We start from the raw sequence: 19864 nt of genomic DNA, 5'->3' as shown, positions 1-19864 counted from the left end.
CACATGAAGAATGGTGGTCCGAACTGAGACAGGTGTTGGGTTTAAAACCCACAGTGGATTTCAAAGAGGAAAAAAAAGTAAAATACCTCATTAATACTTTTATATGGTTACATATTGAATTAATATACTAGGTAAATAAAATATGTTGTTAACATTAAAAAAAGAAACTTGAATATAATATGTAGAAACAATACAATGAGCCATACATAGAATTAGTCCTTAAAATTTGCTTTTTATGGTATATTTGCTATATTATCATGCATATTATCACTTGCATTTTATAGGTGATCTATCTATCATCTATCTAACTCCATATAATAAACTATACTTTTGAGCTTACATGTCCTGTTTGTCTTCCTTAGATTGTTGCTATAAAGAGTGCCTTTGCATGTACCTTAGGAAACAAGACTAGAATACAATTACAGAAGGGACCTGCATCTCTGTTTAAAAGGAATTTGAATTTGAAATGGATATGAAAAGAAATAGGTGGTTGGAGAATTGCATACTTTTGGCCTCCTAGGATGAGGGAATTAGCCAGTTTTAAGTTATTCCTTCTCTGAGCCTTGTTCCTTAAAAATTTTCACTACCTGGGGATCAGCATGATAGCAAAAGAATGTGACTAATGAGGAACTTCGGATACTGAATCCTGAAGGACCACAGAGCCTGCACGTTGTCTGCCTGTGGCCACTCTGTTCAGGTTCCTGAGCGGCACACCTGAGTCTTTTCTCAGGGGCCATTATTTTGTATAAGGGCCAGTCCTTTGAGCTGTGTTTTCAGTCTCCATGAGAAGAGGACTTCCATGTATCTCCTTTAGAATCAAAGGGAGAACTGGGTATCATTCCTTAGGGCTGGCATCCAGGTAATCTGAAGTTCCCTATTATATGATTTTCAAATAGGAAGAGGTGTTTGTCTACTAGTCCATTTGGGTCTGTGAGTGAGAACATTCTGGAGGTGACCTGATCTTATTAATCTGTGAAGTGCCTCATTGTTCATCATATGATATAAACATGTACTTTTGCAGCAATACCTAAGAAGTCTCATTTTCTACTCTTAACCCAAAATTCTAGAGATCTTTTCCATCCTCAGGAGAAAATTTCTCTTGAAAAAGTTTGTGGAAAGTTCTAGAATTCTCTTAAATGTTTCTTAATTTCTGGGCACAGAATTGAGGTAAATGGTCAGCATATATTTATCCCCCCATGTCTGTTTTTTAATATTCCTTTGTAGGGATGATCCTTGGTCTGGGTCCTGGTGCCTGTCTATGAGGACTCCGGAACAGGAGATGGACCAGGGTAAATCCCATAAGCCACATCTCTAGTGCTGGGCCCTCTTTAGTAACCTACTAAATATTTAAAAAATGGAGACTCATACAGAATACCAGGACAGGTTCTCATGTATCTGTGTCTGGAATTAATAAATTTTGATATTTGGCATATTAGTTTTCTTCTTAAAGCAATAAAATAGTTTGCATAGAGATAACATTCTGTTTTCGTTTTTGTCCATTTCTGTCCTTCCATTCCCAGAGGCAACCACAGTCTTTAGTTGGTTGGGTCTCTTGGCATTATGGTAAACTATTTTTTTTTAAGATTTTACTTATTTATTTGACAGAGAGAGAGAGACAGCCAGCGAGAGAGGGAACACAAGCAGGGGGAGTGGGAGAGGAAGAAGCAGGCTCATAGTGGAGGAGCCTGATGTGGGGCTTGATCCCATAATGCCGGGATCACGCCCTGAGCCAAAGGCAGACGCTTAACCACTGTGCCACCCAGGCGCCCCTATGGTAAACTATTTTTACACAAACATGTGTATGTGTATTTGTGTGCATGTATATGCAGGTGCCTGTATGTGTGTCTGTCGCAATGCAAATGCCCATTCCTTCAAGAAGAAATAAATAGTGACGTTGTAAGACAGGGGAATACAGCAAAGGAGTGAAAGTCAATGAACCAAAATGAAATGTACCAAGGTTTGTTTCCTCTCTCTGCTTCTATACATGACCAAGATTTACAGTGGAAGTTTTAGCACATCAATTCCTTCCTGAAATTTGTTACCATGCCAGGATTGTTCTTTCTTTCTCTCTTCTTTTTTTCATCTTGTCCCACCCCTTCCTTCCCTCCCTATAATGAACCATGCCTGTTAGTCCAGTCATTGTCATGACATAAACAAATCTTTTTTTTTTTTTTTAAGGGCGGCAGGGGCAGAGGGAGAGGGAAGTAGAGAATCCTGAGCAGGCTTCTTGCCCAGTGTGGAGCCAACATTTGGCTCAGACTCACAACCTTGAGATCATGACCTGAGCTGAAATCAAGAGTCAGACGCTTAACTGACTGAGCCACCCAGGGGCCCCTCCATAAACAAATTCTTACAGGCGAGATGAAGAAGATCCTATGTGTCAAGCACTGTGTTTGGTGGTATTTCTTAGTTGTAAACATCTCCTTGTTCCCAAAGCATGTGCTGGAACCTGGAATAAACTCCGGGGGTTCTGAGTCTAAATTTATAGCAAATGATCACTTCTGATACAGTTGCTTATTTTCACAACCCCATGCATGCTTGGCTCAGATTTTCTCATCGGTGAAGCAGAGCTTCTATATTGCTATTCATAATTTTTTTATTTTTTAAAGATTTTATTTATTTATCCATGAGAGAGAGAGAGATAAGAAATCAAAGGCATCGAAATCAGCAAAGAAGAAGTCCAACTCTCACTCTTTGCAGATGACATGGGGTGGGGCATGGGGTAACTGGTGGATGAACATTAAGGAGGGCATGTGATGTAATGAGCGCTGGGTGTTATGTAAGACTGATGAATCCCTGAACTGTATCTCTGAAACTAATAATACACTATATGTAAATTAATTGAATTTAAATAAAAATAATTTTAAAAAATCTCATCTTAACCCAGGAACTAGGAGAGTCCTAGAGTTGATGCTGGTGCATAGGTTCTGAATACACTCAGGAGGCACTGCCCGAAGCTGCTTGACCCAAGCTTTAGTGGGGCCCAATTGGGCAAAAAAGGAGGATCTGAACTTCTGTGACAGATTTTTTATAGTGCAACCATGATTTGATTAATTGATAAAAGCACTTTATTTTAGATTGATTGTGATGTAAAGAAGCTGTACATACTAACACATGCAACTCAATGAGTTTGGGATACATGTATATTTGTGAAACCATCGCCACCATCAAGACATAGCTGTCATATTATTTTTATTATTGTTTTTCATGATAGTAATACTTAATATAAGATCTACCTTCTTAGCAAATTTTTAATAAAGATTTTATTTATTTATTCGACAGAGATAGAGACAGCCAGCGAGAGAGGGAACACAAGCAGGGGGAGTGGGAGAGGAAGAAGCAGGCTCATAGCGGAGGAGCCTGATGTGGGACTCGATCCCGTAACGCCGGGATCACGCCCTGAGCCGAAGGCAGACGCTTAACCGCTGTGCCACCCAGGCACCCCACCCTCTTAGCAAATTTTGAATGTACAGTACAATATTGTTAGCTGTAGGCACTATGGTATATAGTAGATTCCAGAACTTTTATTTATTTTGCACAATTGAAACTTTGTCCCCTTTGACCATCACTCCCCTATTTACCTCTCTCCCAAGCCAGTAGCAACCACCATTTGACTCTGCTTCCATGAGTTTGACTGTCTTAGATTCCACACATAAGTGATGCCATACAGTGTTTGTCTTTCCCTGTTTGCCTTATTGCACTTAGCATGATGTCCTCTGGGTCCATCCTTGTTGTCACAAATGTCAAGAGTTCCTTCTTTTTTTAAGGTTAAATGATATTCTACTGTGAATATATACCTCATTTTCTTTATCCATTCATGCATTAATGAACATTTAGATTGGTTTCATATCTTGGCTATTGTGAGTAATGCTGCAACAAACATGGGAGTGCAGGGATCTCTTTGAGATCCTGATTTCAATACTCCTGACTACATACCAGAAGTGGGATTGCCGATTCAAATGGTAGTTCTATTTTGAACTCTTTGAGGCAACTCCATGGTGTTTTCCATAGGGCTGTACCAGTTTATGATTTCCACCAGCAGTGCACCAGGCTTCGTTTTCTCCACATCCTTGACAACACTTTTTGATCTTTCCTTCCTCCCTTATTTCCTTCCTTCCTCCCTCCCATCCCCCTTCCTTCCTTCCTTCTTTCCTTCCTTTCCTCCTTCCTTCCTTCCCTTCCTCCTTCCATCCTTCNACAGTCTCCCTCCCTGAACTTGAGTCTGAAATAATAACCCCAAGAAACACACGCTTTCTTGGAAAACCCTTCAGAGCCTCCCGCTGCCTTTGGACACGTCAAAGCTGGGTTTGTTAAAATAATAATCTTTAGGAACTCAAGTCTCTCTGCCGTCAAATGCCCTGCAGAAGAGTATCACGCCGCTCCAACCCTGACCCAGAAAACTGGGCCATGAGCTAACGTGGCCCAGCGTCCAGAGTAAAATCCCCTCCTTTCTTTCTGCCTTTCTTTCCTTCTTTCCTCCTTCCTTCCTTCCCTCCTCCCTCCCTCCCTCCCCCCCTCCCCCCCCCCCTTCTTCCCCCTCCCCCTCCCCCCCCTCCTCCTTTCTTCTTCTTCTTGTTCAGCAGCTATCCTAACATGTGTAAGATGATTTCACATTGTGGTTTCGATTTGCATTTCCCTGATGATTCGTGATTTTGAGCATCTTCTCATGTACCTGTTGGCCATTTGTATATCTTATTTGGAGAAATGTGTTTTTCGGTTCTTCCATCATTTTTTAATGGGGTTACTATTTTTTTATTTTGCTATTAGTTTATTAACTCTTCCTCAAATGTGTGGTTTGCAAATGTTTCTCCCATTTTGTAGGTTGTCTTTTTATTTTGTTTGTTGTTTCTTTCCTTTTGCTGTGCAAACTTTTTAGTATGATGTGTCCAACTTGTGTATTTTTTTCTTATGTTACTTGTGCTTTTGGTGTCATATCCAAAAACACTTTGCCAAGACCATGCCAAGGAGCTTTTTCCTTATGTTTTATCCTAGGAGTTTTATGATTTTAGGTCTTCTGTTTAATTCTTTAATCCATTCAAGTTGATTTTTAAAATAGCTATCTCTTTATTTTACTTTTACTTTTTTTTATTTGAGTGTAGTTGACACAATGCTATGTTAGTTTCAGGCGTACAACATACTGATTCAACAAGTTTGTACATTATGCTATGTTCACCAGAAGTGTAGCTACCACCTATCCTAATACATTGCTATTACAGTATCATTGACTATTTTCCTTATGCTGTGCCTTTTATTCCCATGACTTATTCATTCCATAACTGGAAGCCTGTATCTCCCACTCCTCTTCATCCATCAATAGATGAAAAAATATAAGGAAGATGTGGTATACATACACCATGGAATATTAGGCAGCCATAAAAAAGGATGTTATTGTGCCATTTGAGACAGCATGGATGGACCTAGAGGGTATTAAGCTAAGTGAAATAAGTCAGACTGAGAAAGACAAATACCATATGTCTTCATTCATAATTGTTTTTTTGGTATGGTGTAAGATATGCATCCAATTTCATTCCTATGCATGTAGATATCCAGTTTTCTTTTCTTTTCTTTTTTAAATTTAATTTATTTATTTGATGAGAGAGAGAGAGAAAGGGAGAGAGAGGGGGCATGATCAGGGATGGGGAGAGGGAGAAGCAGGCTCCCTGCTGAGTGGGGAGCCTGACGCAGGGCTTGATCCCTGGACCCTAGGGATCATGACCCCAGATGAAAGCAGACGCCTAACCAACTGAGCCAGGCACCCCAATGTCCAGTTTTCTTAATACCATTTGTTGAAGAGACTACCCCTTCCCCATTGAATATTCCTGGAACCCTTGTCAAAGATTAGTTGACTATATATGTGTCGGCTTATTTATGGACTCTCTATTCCATTCCATTGGTCTATGTGTCTGTTTTTATGCCAATATTATACTGTTTTGATTACTATAGCTTTGATATGTAGCTTGATATAAGGAAGTGTAATGCCTCCAGCTTTGTTTTTCTTGCTCAAGATTGCTTTGACTCTTTGGGGTCTTTTGTGATTCCATATACATTTTAGGATTGGTTTTTTTTCCCATTTACTTAGACATATTGTATAGTGAATTGTATATACCTGGCCTCAGAATCAGAAAAGCAGTCATCCTGAATTCCTCCCTCTAGAGTCTTGGCCTTGAAGGATTTGCACTGCCCTGGATCACAGTGACAATAAAATTATTTGGCTAATGAGGAGCTTTGGAAATTGAACCTCTAGAGATACAGAGACTGCAATCTGCCTGTGACCACTTGCTTCAACAATTCTTCTCCAGAAAAGAAGCAGCACACCTGGGCCTCATCTCGCAGATGATCTTTTTTGCCCTGGAGCCCAAGGGCGACTCGGTCTTTCTGCCCTTCCTGAGTATTTATCTTCCATTTGGTATATTCAGAGGAAATGTCAAATCATTTTACTATGATACCCATCAGGTAATCGAATGTCCTTAGTCAATGTTTGGAAATGAGGGCAGGTATTTTACTACAGTTTCATCCAGAGGAAGCTGTGAAGAGTACATGCATCAGATGATTGGAACCACGTCACCCAGGGTCCTCCTGCCTGTCTGTCATCTTCACATGTTTCCTTGTACTTTACACCAATCTCAAGTATTGCTGGTTTACTAATATCACACTCAGTCTCTACTATAGCCAGGACCATTTTCCTACTGAGTAGAAATATGCTTTTTATAAAACAGGATGGCTGTTATAAAATTATCTGACATTTACTTGCAATCTGATGGTGGTGGGAGGCAAGAAATTGGTAAAGTTTATCTTTCCATTCCTGGTTCTTTTTTTTTTCTTTTAGATTTGTAGATGGTAGATTTTTATTATGTGTATTGTACATCAATAAAATATTCCTGGTTCTTGACATGCTTACCTATTATCTCAGTTGCTTGCCTCTGAGGTCTTTGGGGATCCAGACAAGATCTTCAGCTGCCTCCCCAGTCTGTTTCTCTTTATAAAATTAGCAAATGTTTCAAGTAATCAGAACAGTATAGATAGTGTAATTTTTTTAAAAAAATGGCCCCCTCTTGACCCTTGTGGGAATTAACAATGAATGACATGCTGTGGTATCAGCTTCAGGTTTTGTTAAAGGAGCAGAATAATATGCATACAGAAGGCACCTACTTCTTTTTTTAAAAAAAAATTATTTGCCAGAGAGCACAAGCAGGGGGAGCGGCAGGCAGAGGGAGAAGCAGACTCCCTGCTTAGCAGGGAGCCTGATGTGGGACTCAATCCCAGGACCCAGGGATCATGCCCTGAGCCAAAGGCAGTTAACTGACTGAGCCCCCCAGGCGTCCTGAAGGCACCTACTTTTTATCCCTTTCTATTAGCCTCCATCCTATCCTAAGACAGTGTCTGCCTCTGGCGATGGTCCTTCTGCTGGTCTAGAAAACACACATTTGATTGTGTTCTCACTCCACCTTTTCCATCAGATTCATCAACAACATGGGACCCAGAAACAAAACAGGGGTTTCAGAATTCCTTCTTCTGGAAGTGACAGAGGATCCAGAACTGAAGCCCCTTCTCTTTATTCTGTTTTTGTGCATATACCTGGTCACCATCCTGGGAAACCTGCTCATCATCCTGGCTGTCAGCTCCGACTCCCACCTCCACACCCCCATGTACTTCTTCCTCTCCAACCTGTCCTTCACTGACATCTGTTTAAGCACAACCACCATCCCGAAGATGCTGGTGAACATCCAAGCACAGAATCAGAGCATCACCTACACAGGCTGCCTCACCCAGGTCTGCTTTGTCCTGGCTTTTGGTGGTTTGGAAAGTTTCCTTCTTGCAGTAATGGCCTATGACCGCTATGTGGCCATTTGTCGTCCCCTGAGGTACACAGTCATCATGAACCCCCACCTCTGTGGCCTGCTGGTTCTACTCTCCTTGTGCATTAACATTGTGGATGCCCTCCTCCACAGTCTGATGGTGTTGCAGCTGACCTTCTGCACAGACCTTGACATCCCTCTCTTCTTCTGCGAAGTGGTTCAGGTCATCAAGCTTGCGTGTTGACACCCTCATCAATAACATCCTGATATATTTTGCAACTAGCATATTTGGTGGTATTCCTCTGTGTGGGATCATTTTCTCTTACACTCAGATAGTGTCCTCTGTTTTGAGAATGCCATCAGTGGGCAGTAAGTATAAAGCTTTTTCCACCTGTGGTTCTCACTTGTCAGTTGTGTCTTTGTTCTATGGGACAGGTTTGGGGGTGTACATTAGTTCTGCTCTTACTGACTCTTCCAGAAACACCTGCGGTGGCTTCAGTGATGTACACCGTTGTCCCTCAAATGATGAACCCCTTCATCTACAGCCTGAGGAACAGGGACATGAAGGGAGCCTTGAAGAAACTTATAAGTAGGACACCTTCTCTTCTGTGATTGTGTCATTGGCATTCAACTGTGGTTTCTAGAATGAGTCAAAGTGACAAAAATACATGATGATATAATATCTGATTCTTGCATCATCATCTTCTGAAATTACAAGATAGCATAATGGCCATGTGCCTTTTAATTTGATGCGGAAAACTAACCTGCACTTTATTGAGCAACTTGATGTGTGGCAACTGATTTCAAATCTGTAATCTCAGTTTCTGAGTCAGATTCCCTCAAAGCAGAGCCTGAGTCAGGGGTTCTTGTCATAGCAATCTTGTGAGATCTGTTTTCAGAAGCGAAGTGGGATAAGGTGGACAGAACAGGGAAAGAATTTAAGTGAGGGTGTTGTGAGTCTACCTGATTCCAGGATCATGCCATGAGAATCGCACTTCAGTGTTGGAACTGCTAGGATGCCAGGTGCTGATATTTTCTACCCTGATTCAGTAATCGCCAATTCCAGTCTCTGGAAACTGTACCTGTGCAGGGCAACATCAGCAACCACTCAGTTCCATGACATCTAAAATGGCATTATTAGGTTATCTTAGTGGTTTGGCATGCTAGGAGATCATTAAATTTTATCAGTGAGAAGGTCTTTGGTTGTATAAGAAAAAGAAATCCTGACTCTAATATGCTCAAAACACAGAGAGGGTTATGAGGTGATGGATGTGTTAATTCACTTCCTTGCGGCAATCAGTGCACAGTACATATAAGTCATGTTGTACACCTTAACTTTACACAATTTTGTTAATTATACCCCCGTAAAGCTGTAAAAAAGAGTTCTCTTTCATTGTAAGGACTTCAGAAGTAGGGATATACAAGAACCGGACAGTAAGGCTTCATTCGTTCCTCCACGTGGTGGCTTCCTCCTGGGTCTAGCTCCCCTCATGGTCCAGATGGTTGCAACAGATGGAAGAAATCTCTGGAAGAATGTGTTTAGAATCTGGAATATGAGACCTTTCCTGAAGTTATCTTGTTAAAATATATAGAAAGTAGTACATAAAATCTATCTATGGTTTTACAAAATAGTAGCATAGTGAAACACATACCTCCCACCCAGGTGAGGAAATGAAACAGTGCCACAGACAGTCCATTTGATGGTGTCCCAGCCACGTTACCCTTTCTCTGCCCAGTGACAAACACTATACTGAACTTTGTATTTATCATGTTGTTTGATGTTCCTCTATTTGGTTGAATCCTATAAAGTTGTCAGTATTTGATCACAGTTGCCCTCTAAAATGGGCAGTGGGATTCAATGTTATTATCACCCACGTGTATCCCTATCCAATTTGTAAATTTTCTTATTTTTGAACAAGTTAAAAGTTAAATCTTAATGGTTGCATTTTGGGTCTTGATCTTTTTTCCATCTTTGTGCTTTTGAGGTTCAAAAGTGTTGGTTTTAGGGGCGCCTGGGTGGCACAGCGGTTAAGCGTCTGCCTTCGGCTCAGGGTGTGATCCCGGCGTTATGGGATCGAGCCCCACATCAGGCTCTTCTGCTATGAGCCTGCTTCTTCCTCTCCCACTCCCCCTGCTTGTGTTCCCTCTCTCACTGGCTGTCTCTCGCTCTGTCAAATAAATAAATAAAATCTTAAAAAAAAAAAGTGTTGGTTTTAGCAGTAATTTATTTTCATTGTTATTATTATATTACATATGGAGACATTACAAGATCAGTACTCTTGTGAGGTTGAAAGATATTTTGGTTGGTACTCTTCTTCATTTATAAATAAATCTGTTTGAATATTATACACATTTCATGGTGGAAAGGAGAATGTTTCATATGTGGGATAGAATTATTATGTATATAAATATACCTTTTCTCCTTTGGTATTTCTTTTTTAATTTTTTTATTTAAATCCAATTTGGTTAACATATACTGTATTATTTGGTTCAGGGGTAGAATTTAGTGATTCATCAGTTGTATAAAAAACCCAGTGCTCATTACATCAACTGTCCTCCTTGATGCCCATCACCCAGTTACCCCATCCTCCCACCCACCTCCCTCCAGCAACCCTCAGTTTGTTTTCTAGAGTTAAGAGTCTCTTATGATTTGCCTCCCTCTCTGCTTTCATCTTAGTTTATTTTTCCTTCCCTTCCACTATGTTCATCTGTTTTATTTCTTAAATTCCACATAAGAGTGAAATCCTGTGGTATTCCTTAAAAAGTTAAAAATAGAACTACCTTATGACCCAGCAATTACACTACTAGGTATTTATCCAAAGGATACAAACATAGTGATTTGAAGGGGCACATACACCCCAATGTTTATAGCAGCAACATCCTTAATAGCCAAAATATGGAAAGAGCCCAGATGTCCATTGACAGATGAATGGATAAAGAAGATTGCGAGATATCTATATCTATATCTATCTTTATCTATATCTATCTATCATCTATCTATCTATATCTATAAATCTTACTCAGCCATCAAAAAGAATGAAATCTTGCCATTTGCAACGATATGTATGGAACTAGAGGGTATTATGCTAAGTGAAATAAGTCAGTCCTCTGGATATTTCTAAGGATTTTCCCTAAGTGTTTGGATAATTTAACATGCTCACCAAAATTCCTGGTGATCCATATCATCACCAACACATTTTTATTTATACCGACCATCTAGTGGGCATAAAATTATTTTATCATTTGGCATTTCCCTATGAGATTGAGTGTCATTTCATATATTTATGGGCATTTATTTTTACTCTCTGTTAACTACCAGTTTATGATTTTTCTATTGAGCTGTTGTCAAAATGGCAGAATTTCTTTCTATTTTTGTGGCTGAATAATAGTGCATGGTACGTACACCACATTTTCTCTATTTATCTGTCAATAGGCACTTAGGTTATTTATATATCTTGGTTATGGTGAATAATGCTGAAATAAACATGTGAGAGCAGATATCACTTCAAGATACTGATTTCGCTTCCTCTGCACATACACCCAGAAGTGGGATTGCAGGGTTATATAGTAGTTCTAGCTTCGGTATTTTATTTATTTATTTATTTTTTTAAAGATTTTATTTATTTATTTGACAAAGACAGCCAGCGAGAGAGGGAACACAAGCAGGGGGAGTGGGAGAGGAAGAAGCAGGCTCCTAGTTGAGGAGCCTGATGTGGGGCTCCATCCCAGAACACTGGGATTACGCCCTGAGCCGATGGCAGACGCTTAACGACTGCGCCACCCAGGCGCCCCCTAGCTTCAGTATTTTAAATTGAGGTATAATTGGCATAAAACATTACATTAGTTTCAGGTGCACAACACAATGATTTGGTATGTGTCTATCTTGTAAAATGATCACCACAGTAAGTCTAGTTAACATTCATCACCATAAATAGATAAAAATATTTTTTTCTTGTGATAAAAACTTTAACTCTCTTAGCAACTGTTAAATATGCAACACAATTTATTACATTACATCCCCATGATGTATAGTTGGAATTTTGTACCTTTTGACCGCCGATACCCATTTTCGCCAATCCCTCAGTCCCCACATTTGGCAACCACCAATCTATTCTCTGTATCTATGGGGTTAGGTTTTTTTTTTTAAATAATAACGTTTTATTATATTATTGAACTCATCATGTAAGTGAGATCATATGGTATTTGTCTTTGTCTGTCTGTCTTATTTCACTGCATATAAGGCCCTCAAGTTCCATCCATATGTCTCAAATGGATTTCCTTCTTTTAATGGGTGAATGATATTCCTGTGTATGTGTGTGTGTGTGTGTGTGTGTACATACATATACCAATCAAATTTCTTTATCCATTTATCTGCTGATGGACATTAGATTGTTTCCATGTCTTGGCTCTCGTAACTAATGCTGCAATGAACATGGGAGTACACGTATCTCTTCAAGATAGTGATTTCACCTCCTTCACTTTTATTTCCAGAATTGGGGTTGATGGGTCATACTGTTTTCTATAACGATTGCACCAGTTTACATTCCTACCAGCAGTATGCCAGACTTCCTTTTTCTCCACATTCTTGCCAACACTTGTTATCTCTTGTCCTTTAATGAAAGCCATTCTAACAGGTGTGAAGTGATGTCTCATTGTGGTTTTGATTTGCCTTTTGTGATGATTAGTGATGTTGAGCATCTTTTCTTGAACTTGTTAGCCATCTGTATAAAAAAAACCCAGAGCTTTTCCAATGAAGACATACAAACGGCTAACAGAAAAAATGTTCAAAATCATTAGCCATCAGGGAAATTCAAATCAAAACCACACTGAGATACCACTTTACGCCAGAGAATGGCAAAAATAGACAAGGCAAGAAACAACAATTGTTGGAGAGGATGTGGAGAAAGGGGATCCCTCCTACATTGTTGGTGGGAATGCAAGTTGGTACAGCCACTCTGGAAAACAGTGTGGAGGTCCCTTAAAAAGTTAAAAATTGAACTACCCTATGACCCAGCCATTGCACTACTGGGTGTTTACCCCAAAGATACAGACGTAGTAAAGAGAAGGGCCATATGCACCCCAATGTTCATAGCTGCATTGTCCACAATAGCCAAATCATGGAAGGAGCCGAGATGCCCTTCAACAGATGACTGGATTAAGAAGCTGTGGTCCATATATACAATGGAATATTACTCAGCTATCAGAAAGAACGAATTCTCAACATTTGCTGCAACATGGACGGCACTGGAGGAGATAATGCTAAGTGAAATAAGTCAAGCAGAGAAAGACAATTATCATATGATTTCTCTCATCTATGGAACATAAGAACTAGGAGGATCGGTAGGGGAAGAAAGGGATAAAGAAAGGGGGGTAATCAGAAGGGGGAATGAAACATGAGAGACTATGGACTATGAGAAACAAACTGAGGGCCCCAGAGGGGAGGGGGGTGGGGGATTGGGATACACGGGTGATGGGTAGTAAGGAGGGCATGTATTGCATGGTGCACTGGGTGTTAATACGCAACTAATGAATCATCGAACTTTACATCGGAATCTGGGGATGTTCTGTATGGTGACTAACATAATATAATAAAAAATCATTAAAAAAACCCCCCAGAGCTAATATCCTAATGGGGGAAAACTGAGAGCTTTTCCTCTATGGTCAGGGATGTCCACTCTCACCACTTTTATTCAACATAGTACTGGAAGTTCTAGCTACGGCAATCAGACAACAAAAGAAAAGGCATCTAAATCAGCAAGGAAGAAGTAAAACTTCCACTATTTGCAGATGACATGATACTATATATAGAAAACTCAAAAGACTCCACCAAAAAAAAACTGCTAAAACTATAAGTCTTCTTTCGAAAATATTTATCTCCTCTGCTGATTTTTAAATCACATTATTTTTTTGCTATTAAGTTATAAGTTTTTATATATTTTGGCTATTAACCTCTTATCAGATACATGATTTAGAAATATTTCATTCCATAGGGAGGCTTTTCATTTTGTTCATGATTTCTTTGCTGTGCAGAAGCTTTTTAGTTTGATGTAGATAGACTTTTTAAGTTTTGCAGTTGTGGCTTGTGTTTTTGGTGTCATAATTGTTGCCAAGAGCAATGTCAAGGAGCTTTCCCCCCAAGTTTTCTTCTAGGAGTTGTATGGTTTTCAGGTCTTACAGTTAGGTCATTAATAATTTTGAGTTAATTTTTGTGAGTGGTCTAAGACAGGGGTTCAATTTCATTCTTATGCATGGGGATATATAGTTTTTCCAACAGCATTTTTTAAAGAGATTATCCCATCTTCTTTGAGTATCCTTGGCTACTTTGTCAAATACAAGTTGATTGTATATGTGAGGGTTTATTCTGGTTTCTCAATCCTGTTCCACTGGTCTACGTGTGTACTTTACTGTCAGTATCACTTTGATTACTATAATTTTGTAGAATAGTGTGAAATCAGGACATCTGATGCTTGCATCGGAAGTATCCAGAAGCCATTTCAGGCTTCCAGAGCAGCCCAATAGATCAGATACAGGCTGATTAGAGCCCAACCCTTGGGAAAGTATGTAGTCAAACACCTTCCAGGGAAAAAGTGGAAGCCTTGTGTTTCTACCTTTTCCCTCTGTGCTGGGCCCAGGGGGATAACCATGAGAAATACTCATGTACCCCTGTAAAAACTGCCTCTTGATTTTCTGTGCTGAGGATTTGGAAAAGCCAAGGCACATTGCTGTCAAAGCTAGAAGATTTGGGAGCCAGTCCCTCAGGTTTGCCATACCAGTTGGGGCCCTGTTTGTGTGGTCTTAACCCTTCACTCCTCAGGGATAAGCTGGGTTGGGGATTCTCTCCTAGTTGTAAGGTGCTATCCTAAGGGTGAGGTTGATGGTGTGAGCATACCTTAGCTTTTCCTCCCTGTTTAGAGGTAGGTATTTTCTCAGTCCCCTGATACGTAGGAGTCACCCAACCAATTTCTGGATTTCTCTCAGAGGGAATTAATCTGTGTGTACCTGTATGGTGAGTGTGTTCCCAGGAGGAGAGAGGTTGGGAATCTCCTCTTCTGTCGTATGGCTGGTGTTGGTGAGAATTCATTTAGTTTAAATTTTTAACCAGACCAATATTAGGTCAAATTTATTTAACATGTAGTATTGGGCAATGTAAAGGAGTGATAAAAAAGACACATTAGGGTTCTATTAAAGTGAAAGTTTTGTAGGATAAAAATGGCAGTTTTATAGGATAAAAATGGTCAAATACTGGAAATCAAATACTGGTGGCATCAATCTACCATCTGTCTCCATGGTCACATCGCCTCCTCCTTTTCTGTCTTCTTCACTTCTACCTATTTTTTAAGGAAACATAGGATTTCTATTTAGGGCTCACCCAGATAACCCAGTATAAGTGCATCCTTTGCAAAGACCCTTTTTCCAAGCAAGTTCCAATGTCATTCATCCTTTTTATCATAAGAGTAACTAATCACAAATTAGGGGGATTAGGATGTGGACTTAACATATCGAGGGCCCCCATTTCACCTCCTGTAGATGTGCTTTGATTGACTCCATTGAGAGGACTATTCTTGGTTTTCTTTCCCTGGGCATCATGTTCAAGCATGACATCTATATTTGCTGCCACCACCTTGAGACTTGAGGAGAACCAGTCCAAGGACAAAGCCACCAAATGCAGAGGTGGCATGAAACCTACTCCCCTGTTTTACGTTCCCTGTCTCTGAAGTCCTAGTAATGACCAACAACTGTTTCCTGTTTGACCGTATTAGAGATAGGACTTTTTTCTTATTAGAACTAAAGGCTTCCTCGCTGATGAAGCACAAATATCTTACAATTATTTAAAAATGAGATGATACCATTATACCAGTCTTATAGATAATGAAACCGAGTATAGTGGATGCTAATATTGCCTCAATGGAATATCGTTTACCAGTGACGTCTCCATAACTACTAAGTTGGGCTGTGAAGGGTGAGCTCTCTTGCCTCACTGTAGGCCTGACTTTGGGTTTCAATTGACACGGTCTAATCACAGGATCAGGTCGAAGCCAGTCTCTAGATATGATCACAGTTGTGTTTCTATCCATTCTCTGAGCTATCCATATTCTACAACTTTCCTTCTTCTGAGAGTCACCCATACAAACATTATAAACTTTGACCTCTGCCTCAATTCTACCTCCATGAAACTGAGAAAAACATTGAAGTAAGAATTGAAATAATTTGTTAAACATAAAAAGGCTAAAGAAAAATAAAAGTTAGGTTTCAATTCTAAGTTAAAATATACTTGGCTGTTATGTTATCTAGTCATGTCAGAAGCATTTGGTGACAGAAGAATTAAACTTCCTGGTTCTCCTGGGATTCGTATAACTTTGATTTATTCTTACAGCCCAGCCCAAGGTACATGGCACAATCATAGAAAAGAAGGTATCCTACTGGCAAGTTTCTTCAAGGCACCCTGCATGTCACTGTTCCTCAGACTGTAGATAAAGGGGTTCATCATTTGAGGAATCACAATGTACATCACTGAGGCCACAGCAGTCTTCCTGGAAGAGTCACTAACTGCGGAAATAATGTACACTCCAACAGCTGTCCCATAGAACAAGGACAACAACTGACAGGTGAGACCCACAGGTGGAGAAAGCTTTATACTTCCTGCCTGCCGATGGCATTCTCAAAACAGAGGAGAAAATTTGAGTGTAAGAGTAAATGATTCCAGAGAGAGGAACACCCCCAAATAAGCCAGCTGCAAAATATGCCAGGATATTATTGATGAAGGTATCAGAACAGGCAAGCTTGACGATCTGACCAAGTTCACAGAAGAAGTGGGGGATGCCCAAGTCCTTACAGAAGGATAACCGTAGTATCATCAGACTATGGAGCAGGGCATTGGCAATGCTAATGAGCAATGAGAGCACGATCAGCAGGCCGCAGAGTTGGGGGCTCATGATAACAGTGTACCTCAGGGGATGGCAGATGGCCACATAACGGTCATAGGCCATTGCTGCAAGGAGAAAATTTTCCAAACCAACAAAGGTCAAGACAAAGCAGACCTGGGTGAGGCAGCCTGTGTAGGTGATGCTCTGATTCTGTGCTTGGATGTTCACCAGCATCTTCGGGATGGTGGTTGTGCTTAAACAGATGTCAGTGAAGGACAGGTTGGAGAGGAAGAAGTACATGGGGGTGTGGAGGTGGGAGTCGGAGCTGACAGCCAGGATGATGAGCAGGTTTCCCAGGATGGTGACCAGGTATGTGGATAAGAATAGGCCGAAGAGTAGGGGCTGCAGTTCTGGATCATCTGTCAATCCCAAGAGAAAGAATTCTGAAAATACTGTTTGGTTTCTGGGTTCCATGGTGTTGATGAATCTGATGGAAAACATGGGGTAAAAATTAAAAAAAAAAAAAAAAAAGGAACAGTCCCTGGATGAGTCAAGTAACTTCACCTGGGAATTATTAGAAATAGAAATTCTGTTTTCACTCCTATTTTACTGAAGATAATCTCTCAGGTTGAGGACCAGCAATCTATTTTTGGCAAGCCCTCCAGATCAATTTGACGTACGCCAAAGTTGAAGAGCCAGTGCTTTTAGAAAAAGGAAAAACAAAAACAAAAACAAAAAAACTATTGAGAATCCATGTGAATATTCCAATCTTTCCCTCCGCTAATTTTTCCCTCTATCATCATTTCTCTTTTTCCCCCTCCTTCCTCTATTGCCCCCTTTTCTTGATCACCAGCTCTGCTTCGCACATTGTGCTAAGTTTCGAGTCTATAATGAATAAGAATGGTGTTTCCTTCAGAAATATTTCTTGCCATCAAACAAATAGAAAGAAGAATGATGTTATCCAGTCTTTCCTACAGAGTCCGCTCTGCCATCTTTGATATGCTCAGAATCATCTGAAACCTATGTCAAATTACTGATGAGTTAAATAATATCATTACTCCATTCACCCATGGGGACACTTAGGTGAGGTGAGATTACATCATGGATGTGAAGTACACAGTGTGTGACGAAGGGTAGGTCTGAGTTCAGATTGTCTGACTGCTGAGTTGACAGTCTTTTTTTTTTAACTTTTTAAGTTTTTATTGAAGTGCCAGTTAGTTAACCTACAGTGCAATATTAATTTCAGGTAACGGTGCAGTGACTCAACACCTCCACACAATACTAGGTGATCAACACAAGCGCCTTCCTTGATCCCCGTCATCTAAACTATCCCCCCACTCCCTCCCCTCTGGTAGCCATCATTTGTTCTTTATAGTTAAGAGTCTGGGTTTTTTGGTTTGCTCCCCCCGTTCTCTTTCATCTCGGTGCTCATTTGTTTTGTTTCTTAAATGCCACATATGGGATGACTTGACTGTCTTGACCTATCATTGTTAACGCTTCTGGATGACATCACATTAGCATTCCTAAACCATCTCATGTTTCATAGGTTCCTTTCAAAATTTTAATATTTTCATCTTGAGAAATGCCTTAAACCTTTCCCTCACCTACAAGGCATGTCCACCTCTACCCATGATGCAGAGTGGCAGCGTGAACACTGGAGCAGGTCATGGCATCCATTCAAGCATATGGTCTGCACCCGAGCACAGACTGAAAAATGTTGCTTTTAAACTTGAAAGTCCTAAGACTCCTCCATGGAAATGCTCCTCATCTGCATGAGTGACGCATCTAAGAGAAGGAGGCAACTATGTCAGTGATGCTGTCTGTCCTCCGGGGACTTTTCCACCCAAGGTGATAGGTGGCCTATCAGTTTTAAAAAGACATTCTCCAAAGAAGACATACAAATGCCTAACAGACACATGAAGAAATGTTCAACATCGTTAGCCATCAGGAAAATTCAAACCAAAACCACATTGAGATACCACCTTACACCAGTTAGAACGGCAAAAATTAACAAGACAGGAAACAACAAATGTTGGCGAGCATGTGGAGAAAGGAGAACCCTCTTCCACTGTTGTTGGGAATGCAAGCTGGTACAGCCACTCTGGAAAAGTGTGGAGGTTTCTGAAGATGTTAAAAATAGAGCTACCCTATGACCCAGCAATTGCACTACTAGTATTTATCCCAAAGACACATACGTAGTGAAAAGAAGGGGCACATGCACCCCAGTGTTCATAGCAGCAGCGTCCATGATAGCCAAGCTGTGGAAGGAGCCAAGATGCCCTTCAACAGATGAATGGATAAAGAAGATGTGGTCCATATATACAATGGAATATTACTCAGCCATCAGAAAGGATGATTACCTACTATTTACATCGACATGGATGGAACTGGAGGGGATTATGCTAAGTGAAATAATTCAAGCAGAGAGAGACAGTTATCATATGGTTTCATTCGTATGTGGAACATAAGGAATAGCACGGAGGACATTAGGGGAAGGAAGGAAAAACTGATGGGGGAAATCTGGGTGGGGGGGGAGATGAATCATGAGAGACTGTGGGCTCCAGGAAACAATCTGAGGGTTTCAGACGGGAGGGGGTAGGGGGATAGGGTAACAGGTGATGGGCATTAGGAGGGCAAATGTTGTAATGAGCACCAGGTGTTATACACAAACAATGAATCATGGGACACTACATCAGAAACTAATGAAGTGCTGTATGGTGACTAACATGACATAATAAACAATAAAAATAAAAAGCAGCTACATGAGAGAAAGAATCAAATGCATAGACTCTTCAAAATAGAGAAAAATTCAAACAATTATTGGTCCTTGGAAGACAAAGACCGTCAAGACACTGCAGATTTATAAGGTACTTAGAAGATAATCGAGTGCCCTACTAGGATTGCTGCTGTAAGCAGTGGTGCTCCCTCACCTGGGGGACACGGAAGTGGCCATGACAGCCTTTATCATCTAGTCTATTACGTAGACTCAGAACTCTGAAGGTAACCCAAACCAGCACTTGCTTTGCAAGTGGGGAAAGCTGTTGAACTGTATGGAGGCCTTGGTGTCCTCAGTGTAGAGTGGCGACTGTCATCAAGTCTTATGGGGATGTTGCACTGATGAACGGTGCATAGAAGAAAATCAGCCAGCACAGCACTCAGCATGTGGGACCCTCCTAATAACATTTGCTATCGTGTGTGTGTGTG

The 19864-nt window shown here is 40.5% G+C and overlaps 2 protein-coding genes across 2 annotated transcripts; one reads left to right on the top strand and one right to left on the bottom strand.

Annotated features, from left to right (window-relative positions):
• Window positions 1-7452: 7452 nt before the first annotated feature.
• On the top strand, window positions 7453-8408 carry LOC100471694 (olfactory receptor 7G1). The gene is given in 3 exon segments (XM_002921921.4): window positions 7453-8036; window positions 8038-8281; window positions 8283-8408. Coding segments are annotated over 3 exon segments (936 nt in total). The 5' UTR covers window positions 7453-7470.
• Window positions 8409-16194: 7786 nt separating this feature from the next.
• On the bottom strand, window positions 16195-17152 carry LOC100471943 (olfactory receptor 7G2). Its single transcript, XM_002921922.4, is given in 2 exon segments — window positions 16195-16386; window positions 16388-17152. Coding segments are annotated over 2 exon segments (939 nt in total). The 5' UTR covers window positions 17135-17152.
• Between the last annotated feature and the right edge of the window lie 2712 nt (window positions 17153-19864).

The sequence above is a fragment of the Ailuropoda melanoleuca genome, chromosome 4, assembly GCF_002007445.2.
Source record: "Ailuropoda melanoleuca isolate Jingjing chromosome 4, ASM200744v2, whole genome shotgun sequence".
Lineage (NCBI taxonomy): Eukaryota > Metazoa > Chordata > Mammalia > Carnivora > Ursidae > Ailuropoda > Ailuropoda melanoleuca.
The sequence above is the reverse complement of the archived record's forward strand: the minus strand, read 5'-3'. Positions and strand labels throughout refer to the sequence as shown.